General features: G+C 44.6%; 1 protein-coding gene across 1 annotated transcript in view; it reads right to left on the bottom strand.

Annotated features, from left to right (window-relative positions):
- The window catches only part of LOC139571408 (serine/threonine-protein kinase WNK4-like), a 114081-nt gene that overhangs the window by 10916 nt on the left and 90367 nt on the right, over positions 1 to 12798 (bottom strand). Inside the window, exons 14-17 of the mRNA XM_071394251.1 lie at positions 6802 to 6856; positions 6468 to 6611; positions 3484 to 4436; positions 3009 to 3105 (exon numbers count right to left, since the gene is read on the bottom strand). Coding sequence (XP_071250352.1) covers positions 3009 to 3105; positions 3484 to 4436; positions 6468 to 6611; positions 6802 to 6856 — 1249 coding nt within the window. The remainder of the gene's footprint in view (positions 1 to 3008; positions 3106 to 3483; positions 4437 to 6467; positions 6612 to 6801; positions 6857 to 12798) is intronic.

The raw sequence follows: 12798 nt of genomic DNA on the forward strand, positions 1-12798 counted from the left end.
AGGCCCTCCCCCGCCAAACTTTCAGAAAAGCTGACCACGACTCCATTTTGTTGCTCCCAGCCTATAGACAGAAACTAAAACAGGAAGCACCCATGCTCAGGTCTGTTCAACGCTGGTCTGACCAATCGGATTCCACACTTCAAGATTGCTTCGATCACGTGGACTGGGATATGTTCCGCATAGGCGTCGAACAACAACATTGATGAATACGCTGATTCGGTGAGCGAGTTAATTAGCAAGTGGATCGGTGATGTTGTACCCACAGCGTATATTAAAACATTCCCCAACCAGAAACCATGGATTGATTGGGAGCATTCGCGAAAAACTGAAAGTGCGAACCACTGCTTTTAATCAGGGCAAGGTGACCGGAATCATGACCGAATACAAACAGTGTAGCTATTCCCTCCGCAAGGCAATCAAACAAGCTAAGCGTCAGTATAGAGACAAAGTAGAGTCGCAATTCAACGGCTCAGACACGAGAGGTATGTGGCAGGGTCTACAGTCAATCACAGACTAAAAAAAAAAAACCAGCCCCATCACGGACCATGATGTCTTGCTCCCAGACAAACTAAACAACTTCTTTGCTCGCTTTGAGGACAATACAGTGTCACTGACATGGCCTGCTACCAAAACATGCGGGCTTTACCTTCACTGCAGCCAACGTGAGTAAAACATTTAAACGTGTTAACCCTGGCAAGGCTGCAGGCCCAGACGGCATCCCCAGCCGCGTCCTCAGAGCATGCGCAGACCAGCTGGCTGGTGTGTTTACGGACATATTCAATTAATCCTTATCCCAGTCTGCTGTTCCCACATGCTTCAAGAAGGCCACCATTGTTCCTGTTCCCAAGAAAGCTAAGGTAACTGAGCTAAATGACTACCGCCCCGTAGCACTCACTTCCGTCATCATGAAGTGCTTTGACAGACTAGTCAAGGACCATATCACAAACACCCTACCTGACACCCTAGACCCACTACAATTTGCTTACCGCCCCAATAGGTCCACAGACGACGCAATCACACTGCACACTGCCCTATCCCATCTGGACAAGAGGAATACCTATGTAAGAATGCTGTTCATCGACTACAGCTCAGCATTTAACACCATAGTACCCTTCATACCGTCATTAAGCTCGAGACCCTGGGTCTCCACCCCGCCCTGTGCAACTAGGTCCGGGACTTCCTGACGGGCCGCCCCCCAGGTGGTGAGGGTAGGTAACAACATCTCCACCCCGCTGATCCTCAACACTGGGGCCCCACAAGGGTGCGTTCTCAGCCCTCTCCTGTACTCCCTGTTCACCCATGACTGTGTGGCCATGCACGCCTCCAACTCAATCATCAAGTTTGCAGACGACACTACAGTGGTATGCTTGATTACCAACAACGACGAGACGGCCTACAGGGAGTAGGTGAGGGCACTCGGCGTGTGGTGTCAGGAAAATAACCTCACACTCAATGTCAACAAAACAAAGGAGATAATCGTGGACTTCAGGAAACAGCAGAGGGAGCACCCCCCATCCACATCAATGGGACAGTAGTGGAGAGGGTGGAAGGTTTTAAGTTCCTCGGCGTACACATCACGGAAAACTGAAATGGTCCACCCACACAGACAGCGTGGTGTAGAAGGCGCAGCAGCGCCTCTTCAACCTCAGGAGGCTGAAGAAATTCGGCTTGTCACCAAAAACACTCACAAACTTTTACAGATGCACAATCGAGAGCATCCTGTCGGGCTGTATCCCCGCCTGGTACGGCAACTGCTCCGCCCACAACCGTAAGGCTCTCCAGAGGGTAGTGAGGTCTGCACAACGCATCAACGGGGGCAAACTACCTGCCCTCCAGGACCTCTACACCACCCGATGTCACAGGAAGGCCAAAAAGATCATCAAGGACAACAACCACCCGAGCTACTGCCTGTTCACCCCGCAATCATCCAGAAGGCGAGGTCAGTACAGGTGCATCAAAGCTGGGACCGAGAGACTGAAAAACAGCTTCTATCTCAAGGCCATCAGACTGTTAAACAGCCATCACTGACTCAACTCTAGCCACTTTAATAATGGAAACATTTATGTAATAAATGTATCACTAGCCACTTTAAACAATGCCACTTTATATAATGTTAACCCTACATTACTCATCTCATATGTATATACTGTACTCTAAACCATCTACTGCATCTTGCCTATGCCGTTCGGCCATCACTCATTCATATATTTTTATGTACATATTTTTATTCATTCCTTTACACTTGTGTGTATAAGGTAGTTGTTGTGAAAATTGTTAGGTTAGATTACTTGTTAGATATTACTGCATGGTCGGAACTAGAAGCACAAGCATTTCGCTACACTCACATTAACATCTGCTAACCATGTGTATGTGACAAATAACATTTGATTTGAGTTGTTTCTTAATGTTTTCTGAACTATTTGAGAACATTCCTACATTACCAACATTTTTAATAAATGTAACCATGTTTGAACTTTTAGGAAATGTTCTGTTAAAGTAATGAAATACCAAGAAAATAATGTTTTTTTGTCAAGTTCCTTAAATGTGCTTAAAATGTTCCAAAGCCAAGCAACTATCCTGCACCATTCCCAGAAAGTTGTGGGAAGTGTGTATGCAAAATAACCATAGGACAACCATGCTCTCACCAAGCTCTAAGAAACATATGGTTCTCAGAACGTTATGTGCTAGCTGGGTAGGCCTTATTTAGACAGAATACAACATAAAACATAGAGAAACGGCCTTGTGTGTGTGTGGGTGTGGGTGTGGGTGTGTGTGTGTGTGTGTGTGTGTGTGTGTGTGTGTGTGTGTGTGTGTGTGTGTGTGTGTGTGTGTGTGTGTGTGTCTGGAATGTTTACTCTTCATTTGTTTAGTGTGCTAACAAGGTCTGCCAGCGTCCTCCCCGACCCGTCTCCTACCATCAACAGATCAACAGTAAGCTTAGGTAAGGGCCAGTACAGTACAATACAGCTAGAGTAGAGGTAGCGAGGGGAAGTCACTGTGAATTCTACCTGTGTAACTGGGAGATACTCTGGGCTTGGGAGCACTGGCATTCATCTCAGGCACCATTGGTCTGGACATCGGTGTGGTTGAGCTGAACGATGATAACTTGGGAAAAGAGGAAGGAAACATGTAATCAACATTATTAAGAAAATGATTAAGAGAAATAAACCTATCCCCCCATTACATTAGGTATTTCTCTTTATCATTTTCTTAATCAAATCAAATTTTATTTGTCACATGCGCCGAATACAACAGGTCAACCTTACAGTGAAATGCTTACTTACAAGCCCTTAACCAACAATGCAGTTTTAAGAAAAATACAAAAAATAAAATAAAAAAAGTAACAAATAACAATGTTGATTACTTTTTTCCAGTAGGCTTGCAAAATAATTTCAGCTATGTTTCAGTGACCAAAAATATTCAGCAAGAATGACATTACTTGTCACTGTCAGACAGTCATGTAAGGTGTAGTTGGTAACTTACTGTGCTCTCCGGGCTGTCTGGTGCCGAGGGGGACAGGTCAGACCCCGACGCAGAGCTGGACACATCAGACTGGTCCTGAGGAACCATGTAGGATCCCTGGGAACTATTCTGTAAATGGCTTAAGCTTTTGGAAGACACTGTTTGCAGTGACATCCCCTGTGGGTTCCTTGGAGGGGTGTTGTAGCCCATCATAGAGGGAGATATGTGGTTATGCTGCCAGCTGGGGTGTCTGTTTTGAGAGTACACAGACCCAGACCCATCCCTCTGCATCTGTGGTGGAGTGTCTGCGCCCTGGTAGACACTGTGCTGTTTTCCTTGACCAGGCATCCCACCCTGAGGGTAGGGGACCTCCACTGGAGCTGTCTGGTAGTGTGGGGAGTAGATGGATGGGTAGCCCGACTGGGGGTGGATAAGCTGGGGGTGGAAGCCTGCTATGGAGGGCATCCCTTGGTTGGCCAGGGTGTTGGCAGGGATGAAGGAGTGAGCCATGCTCATCGCCATGGAGATCACATTGGCCAGGGAGAAGAGGGGCTGTGTGTGGGAAGGCCACATGTCGGAGTGCTGGGGGTGGGCAGAGGGAGACAGAGGGTTCCCCTCCCCGCTGTACTCTGAGGGGCTCGGGGCATCAGAGTGGTGGCCCCCGGAGAAGGCTGGGGAGTAAACGGAGGGGAACATGGGGTTGCTGGCAACCCGTGTGAGGGGAGAATGGGCTGGTTTTGGGGAGCCGGGGTTCACTGGATAAGGGAAAGGGACGTGTGTGTGGCCCATGAAGGGGGGCATGTGGTAGTGCTGCTTGGGATGGGGGTGCTGCTGCTTGGGATGGGGATGGAGGTGCTCTGGGGAGAACATGGAGGCTGGGTGGTGCTGCTGGGGGTGGGGGTGCTGCTGCTGGGGCTGGGGGTGCTCTGGGGAGAACATGTAGGCTGGGTGGTGCTGCTGGCAGTGAAGAGAACCTGGAAGATAGAAACAAATCAGAACAATTTATGTTAGTTATTATCATATTCACGTAACTTTTATTTACTGAGAGGGAACTTCATGTGTGGTGACAGATTGGTAGACACAAAACAACATAACCTAACTCAGAAATACCACTTGTGTAAAAATAACGCCTTACAAAACCTCAATGTGTTCTTTACAGTGTCCTCATACAAACTCTTATGCCAACGTCTAGAGAACCCCTTAGGTTGTAAAAGAGTGGGAAACGGACTGAACGAACACAGAGACTAGTGAATTATATTATTCTTGCTCCATCTCACTCTCCTCAGATTTTGGATTGTTCCTTCTGCCCCACTGCCAAGTGACATCAGGCATTTAGAACATAAATCCCTCATGTGCGGTGCTTTCCATGGTGAATGGCAAGGTTTTGTCTTAACAAAATCACAGTTTAAGAGAGAGCTTTGATGAGATTGTCATTGCATAACAGGAGCTGATAGCCAGAGTGGTTGGGGCATGTGCAGTTATGTATGCATCCCAAATGGCACCCAAAAGTAGTGCCTTGGTCAAAAGTGGTGCATAATGTAGGGAATAGGATGCCATTTGGGACACAGTCAGGGATTTATTTTGGATTAGAAATTTAATGGAGCAAGGAAAGACTAGTTTTGACATTTTATGAAAGTCTGAAATTGAAAACATCACAGACGTCAATTCAATGTCTATTCCACACTCCTCAGGGATTAGTGCGGATGCCATTACACTACCCCATCCATTGATTTGAAATTGTATTCAGAAATGGCTCTACAGTTATGAACCAACAGGTCTCCTGTCACTGAGGTAAACCAGCCACTAACATATCAGTCACTGAGGTAAACCAGCCACTAACATGTCAGTCACTGAGGTAATCCAGCCATTAACACGCCAGTCATTTAGGTAATCCACCCACTAACACGCCAGTCACTGAGATAATCCACCCACTAACATGCCAGTCACTGAGGTAATCCACCCACTAACATGCCAGTCACTGAGGTAATCCAGCCACTAACACGCCAGTCACTGAGGTAATCCAGTCACTAACACGTCAGTCACTGAGGTAATCCAGCCACTAACACGCCAGTCACTGAGGTAATCCAGCCACCAACACGCCAGTCACTGAGGTAATCCAGTCACTAACACGCCAGTCACTGAGGTAATCCAGCCACTAACGTAAATTCAGATAGAAATATAGTTTGGGTAACACTCAGTTCCAGCAGGCATTGTGAAACCAGACTGTGCTGTGTCCAGCAGAGTACAGAGAGACAACAGGGGAAGGAGGAAGGGGGGATATACTTCAGATGGCCTCCAAGTCTTGTGGGGTGGAAGGGGACGTTGTGTGTTCTTTAATTGACTTTAAATGCTTCCATCTCCTCCAGTGGGGGGGGGGGGGGGCATTCTTGGAAAGAGGGGGAGTGGGATTGTTTGTGTGTGTGTGTTTGTATGTGTATGCGTTGTGTGTGTGTGTGTGTGTGTGTGTGTGTGTGTGTGTGTGTGTGTGTGTGTGTGTGTGTGTGTGTGTGTGTGTGTGTGTGTGTGTGTGTGTGTGTGTGTGTGTGCTAGAAAACAGAAAACAGGCTGGGAAAGCTTATGCTTCACAGTGACTGCATTCACCTCTCGAAAAGAGGCAACAAGCTTCCTTCAGATGAGGTAATTACCCAAGGCTGGCACGGCACCACTGAGGCACAAAACCAGAGCTTTGAGTTGCAGGGAAAATTAGTCGGGACCATTCAAATGTCCTGACAATACTAAGAACGGGGTCTGAGGAGGGAGGGGTTTTACGACGGTGTCGGACTCGGTTTGTGTTCCACTGCCAAGATGAGGATGCATCCCAAATGGCACGCTATTCCTTTAATAGTGCACTACTTTTGACCAGGCTTTGGTCGTGCCCTATAGGTCATAGGGTGTCATTTAGTTTGCAACAGTCCTCTCTCTGTGGTGAACAGTAAACAATGCTAAGTCTCTTCACATGGGCCTGTGGGGAGGAGGAGGAGAGGTAGGCTGTTACAGTACAGTACCTGGGGCATTGTGGAAAGACTGGGAGCGTAATAGAGGTCTCCATGCAGGTAATGTTACGTCTGCTGGGCTGAAGAAGTCTCCTCCATCAGCGGGACCCAAGGGAGAACCATGCACGCCTACACTGGGGTCAGAAATGCTGAAGTCTGGGAGAACAGACAGATACAGACATTCAGTCTCAGTCATTGAGATGGACATGCACAGTGGCAAGAAAATGCATGTCTATTTACCATACAAACCCTAGTGAACACACAGTAGGTGTAGGGAGGTTGAATATGAATAGAGACCAAGCAGCACAAGATGATACTGAGAAGAACTGAGGTTTTGTTTTCTTACCTGGTAGAGAGGAGGCAGTGTGTGTCCGCTCCACAATGTGACTGTGAAGATTAGGCTGGAAGAGAGGACACAGATATACACAGTGAGTTAGAGATTGTCTGGTAAATTTTTTTAGACTTTTTAGCCAGTAGTTCTGAAAGTAGCGCTCACATGCCAAAAGTGGTCGCTGAAAATTGCGTACTACATCACACATGAGCAGATATGTGCACCACATCATTTCTCTCTCACTCTGCTGTGTGTACATCTTGCTAGGTGTCAATCAAATAGCGAGGGGCTGAAGCTCATTGGCTAGAACTTACATTGCTAGGGGGCTGGCCCAAGTGGGGGAAAATGTAACGAAAATGGCGCAGCACAGCTTTCAAACTAATTGAGGTAAAAAAGTAATTCTGCTCATAGATTATGCATGTATGAACTACACATTGACACATCCAGCCCAAAGCGAAAGGATAAAAAAATATTTAGTAGTCGCCAAAGTTTCAGAACATTTCTTTAATAAACATAAACATAGGACATAAACCCAATGGGTTTGTTGTGAGAAGTCAGTTGCATAAAAAGCAGGGTTATTTTAAAGATGAGGCCCATTTGAATAACGACCCATTAAGACAATCATTAACAACTATGTGGTGTTCCCATTACTTCGCTTTGGTTTAAATCTTTTAACCACCATAATCTGAACTAATAACTAACTTTAAACCGTCCTAAACAGCAAACAAACTAACGGTTCCACTAAAGGTCCGTATGTAGCCAAACGTTGCTGCACTAATGGCGCAAAAGCCATGACAGGGAGACATAGTGGAGTGGTAATGCGCGTGCAAGCAGTTTCTCGCCATTTGGGTACACTGCAGCATCCACCAAGAGGCTCTTGCTGCCAAGGGAATGCCTGACAGCTTGAAAAACGTTTTGGACACAACAGTGAAAATGGTTAACTTTGTTAAAGCAAGGACCCTGAACTCTCGTGTATTTTCTGCACTATGCAATGATATGGGCAGCGACCATGTAACGCTTTTACAACATACAGAAGTGCGCTGGTTATCAAGGGGCAAAATATTGACACATTTTTTTAAATTGAGAGACGAGCTTAAAGCTTTCTTTAGTGACCATAATTTTACCTTGTCTGACCGCTTGCATGATGACGAGTTTCTCACACGACTGGCCTATCTGGGTGATGTTTTTTCTCGCCTGAATGATCTGAATCTAGTATTAAAGGGACTCTCCGCAACTATATTCAATGTGCGGGACAAAATTGAGGCTATGATTAAGAAGTTGGAGCTCTTCTCTGTCTGCATTAACAAGGACAACACACAGGTCTTTCCATCACTGTATGATTTTTTTGTGTGCAAATGAACTCAAGCTTACGTACAATGTCAAATGTGATATAGCGAAGCACCTGAGTGAGTTTGGTGCACAATTACGCAGATACTTTCCCGAAATTGATGACACAAACAACTGGACTTGTTATCCCTTTCATGCCCTGCCTCCAGTCCACTTACCAATATCTGAACAAGAGAGCCTCATCGGAATTGCAACAAGCGGTTCTGTGAAAATTTAATTTAATCAGAAGCCACTGCCAGAATTCTGTATTGGGCTGCGCTCAGAGTATCCTGTCTTGGCAAATCGCGCTGTGAAGACACTGATGCCCTTTGCAACCACATACCTACATATGTGAGAGTGGATTCTCGGCCCTCACTAGCATGAAAACTAAATACAGGCACAGACTGTGTGGAAAATTATTTAAGACAGACTCTCTCCAATACAATCCAACATTGCAGAGTTATGTGCATCCTTTCAAGCACACCCTTCTCATTAAAATAGCCTCCAACACTCTAATCAGCAAACTGGATGTAGTCTATCACAGTGCCATCTGTTTTGTCACCAAAGCCTCATATACTACCCACCACTGCGACCTGTATGCTCTCGTTGGCTGGCCCTCGCTACATAATCGGCGCCAAACCCACTGGCTCCAGGTCATCTATAAGTCTTTGCTAGGTAAAGCTCCGCCTTATCTCAGCTCACTGGTCACCATTGCAACACCCAATTGTAGCACGCGCTCGAGCAGGTATATCTCACTGGTCATCCCCAAAGCCAACACCTACTTTGGCCACCTTTCCTTCCAGTTCTCTGCTGCCAATGACTGGAACGAATTGCAAAAATCACTAAAGCTGGAGACTTATATCTCCCTCTCTAACTTTAAGCATCAGCTGTCAGAGCAGCTTACCGATCACTGTACCTGTACGCAGCCAATCTGTAAATAGCACACCTAACTACCTCATCCCCATATTGTTATTTATCTTCTTGCTCTTTTGCACCCTAGTATCTCTACTTGCACATCATCATCTGCACATCTATCACTCCAGTGTTAATGCTAAATTGTAATTATTTCGCCTCCATGGCCTATTTATTGCCTTACCTCCCTACTCTTCTACATTTGCACACACTGTACATAGATTTTTCTATTGTGTTATTGACTGTACGTTTGTTCATGTGTAACTCTGTGTTGCTGTTTTTGTCGCACTGCTTTGCTTTATCTTGGCCGGGTCGCAGTTGCAAATGAGAACTTGATCTCAACTGGCCTACCTGGTTAAACAAAGGTGAAATCATTTATTTTTATTTTTTATTAACCTGTGGTGAGTTATTCACAATTTTCGATGAACAAATAAGGTTTTATATGTAAGATGGTTAAATAAAGAATAAAATGATTGATTATTATTATATTATTATTTGTGCCCTGGTCCTATAAGAGCTATTTGTCACAGTTTTTTCAATATTTAGGACTAACTTATTCCTTGCCACCAATTCTGAAACTAACTGCAGCTCATTGTTAAGTGTTGCAGTCATTTCAGTCGCTATGGTAGCTGACGTGTATAGTGTTGAGTAATCCGTATACATAGACACACTGGCTTTACTCATAGCCAGTGGCATGTCATTAGTAAAAAATGATAGAAGTAAGGGGCCTAGAACAGTTGCCCTGGCGAATTCCTGATTCTACCTGGATTTTGTTGAAGAGGCTTCCGTTTAAGAACACCCTCTGTGTTCTGTTAGACAGGTAACTCATTATCCACAATATAGCAGGGGGTGTGAAGCCATAACACATACCTTTTTCCAGCAGCAGACTGATTGATAATGTCAAAAGCCACACTGAAGTCTAACAAAACAGCAGCCCCCACAATCTTTTTATCATCAATTTCTATCAGCCAATCATCAGTCATTTGTGTAAGTGCTGTGCTTCTTGAATGTCCTTCCCGATAAGCGTGCTGAAAGTCTGTTGTTCATTTGTTTACTGTAAAGCATTGTACATTTTTTTCAAAAAGTTTACTAAGGGTTAGTACTAGGCTGATTGGTCGGCTAGTTGAGCCAGTAAAGGGGGCTTTACTATTCTTAGGTAGCGGAATTACTTTTGCTTCCCTCCAGGCCTGAGGGCACACACTTTCTAGTGGGCTTAAATTGAAGATGTGACAATATCGTCTGCTATTATCCTCAGTAATTTTACATCCAAGTTGTCAGACCCCGGTGGCTTGTCATCGTTGGTAGACAACAATAATTTGTTCACCTCTTTCACACTCTACGGAATTCAAAATGAATGCTTGTCTTTCATAATTTGGTCAGATACACTTGAATGTGTAGTGTTAGTGGTTGTTGCTGGCATGTCATGCTAATCTTGCCAATTAAAAAAAGAATTCAAGTAGTTGGTAATATTAGTGGATTTTGTGATGAATGACCCATCTGATTCAATGAATGATGGAGCTGAGTTTGCCTTTTTGCCGAACATTTTATTTAAGGGGCTCCAAAGCTTTTTACTATCGTTCCTTATGTCCTTTATCTTTGTTTCATAGTGTAGTTTCTTCTTCTTTTTAATTCAGTTTAGGCATATGATTTCTCAAGTTGCAGTACGTTTGCCAATCGGTTGTGCAGCCAGACTTATATGCCATTCCTTTTGCCTCATCCCTCTCAAACATACATACTGTTTTTACAGTCGTTTTCTTAATGGGTGCCTGCTTATTATTAACTGGGACAAGCAATTTCATGAATGTGTCAAGTGCAGCGTCTGGTTGCTCCTCATTACACACCACGGACCATCAAATATGTTTTACATCAACAACATAGGAATCACTACAAAACGTGTATACAATATCAGGCCTAAAGCTTGGAACTTTGGTTTTCCTAGATATGGCTACTACATTGTGATCACTACATCCAATGGATTTGGATACTGCTTTAAAGCACATTTCTGCAGCATTAGTAAAGATGTGATCAATATATGTTGTTGATTTCATTCCTGTGCTGTTTGGAACTACCCGGCTGATAACCTGGACCAGGTTTGAAGATTTCTCTTGAGTGGGCAGCCTGATGAAAGCCAGTCAATAATTAAATCACCCAGAAAATATACCTCTGTTGATATCACATACATTATCAAGAATTTCACAGGTTATCCAGATACTGGCTGTTAGCACTTGGTCTATAGCTGCTTCCCACCATAATGGGCTTTAAGTGAAGCAGATGAATCTGTAGCCATATTACTTCAACAGTATTTAACATGAGATCCTCTCTAAGCTTTACAGGAATGTGGTTCTGAATATAAACGGCAACACCTCCACCGTTGGCATTTCTTTATTTTCTTTAGATGTTATAACCATGTATTGCTACCACTGTATCATGAAAGGTATTATCTAAATGAGTTTCAAAGATTGTCAGAATATGAATGCCATCTGTTACTAGCAAATTATTGATTTCATGAACCTTGTTTCTTAAGCTACATATGTTAACGTGGGCTATTTTAAAAACTTTTCTGGGATGCTTGATTGTTTTCATTGCTTTACTGGGAAGCTTAGCAGAGGTAGACATGCCATGTTATTTATGTTAGTGCAGGGTGAGCTGCACACAGTGGACTTCCTACTAGGGCACACTGACTCAGTGCTAACAGTACAACTCTGGTTCATAGGCACATGACAACTGCATAAAATAGCTGTGGGATCAGCAGAGGCATTCGGGGCAGTAAGAGGGACATAAATTAGGTTACTTACATTGTGTCTTCCAGCGCCCCTGAGATAATGTACATTTTCTGAAGCATATGACAACGCAGCAACACAATGGTAGGGATTAACACCCACAGAGTTGCAATAGTCTCGTAGCCAGTTATGGAGGGCTAAAAGTCTGCTGAACCATTCAACGCCACGATTTAGGGAGGGCAGGGGGACAGATATATTGTGGGGCATTTGTTAGGGGTCAAGTAGTGACACAAACAGTTCTTTAAAATCCATCTTCAGCTGTTCTGAGCTGCCCTTCATAATGTCATTGAATCCCACATGAACTATGATAGACTCAATTTTCTGATGCTGGTTTAAAGTGTTTGGGAGCAGCTTATTCATGTCCTGTACCCATGCTGAGACATTTCTCACCACTGAACTGCCCAATACAACAGTCGGAGAAGGGAATGGAGAAATCCACCCATTCTTACCCCTCACACAATTCGTTGAACCTTTCACCGGCCCATGAGATGCAGGATAGAGTACGCCCACTGCTCACATTGATAGGTCCAGACATCCCACTGCAAGCAGTGCCCCATCAGATCCATCGAGGGGAAAGGAGCCGAACTCGATGACGAAGCTGCTGCTGGAGTCAACATAATGGAGTCAGCACCACCGTCGCAGACACAGGCAATCCCAGTGATGAGGGCGCAGGTAAATCAGGCACCAATGCAGCGAAGCTATTCTATATGTCAATCTGCTACGAACCTCTCGCAGTTACTCCCATCCACTAAGCATTATGCCGCTGCCTTCGGTTTCCACCAATTGTGACATGGAACCAGCTCTTTTTGGAACATTCTTCTTGCTGTTCTCCGTCTACTTCACTACAGGATGGAGGAAGAGAAGCAGAAAGAGACGATTCCAGTTTGTGTTTTCCCTATAAGTTTGAGCAGAATTTATATTTGTTTGCTAAGCATAGCCAAGTCATTCCTGTAATTCTCCGCTAGCAAACAATTGCTGCATTGGAACTCCGGAT

Source organism: Salvelinus alpinus, chromosome 3 (assembly GCF_045679555.1).
Source record: "Salvelinus alpinus chromosome 3, SLU_Salpinus.1, whole genome shotgun sequence".
Classification (NCBI taxonomy): Eukaryota; Metazoa; Chordata; class Actinopteri; order Salmoniformes; family Salmonidae; genus Salvelinus; species Salvelinus alpinus.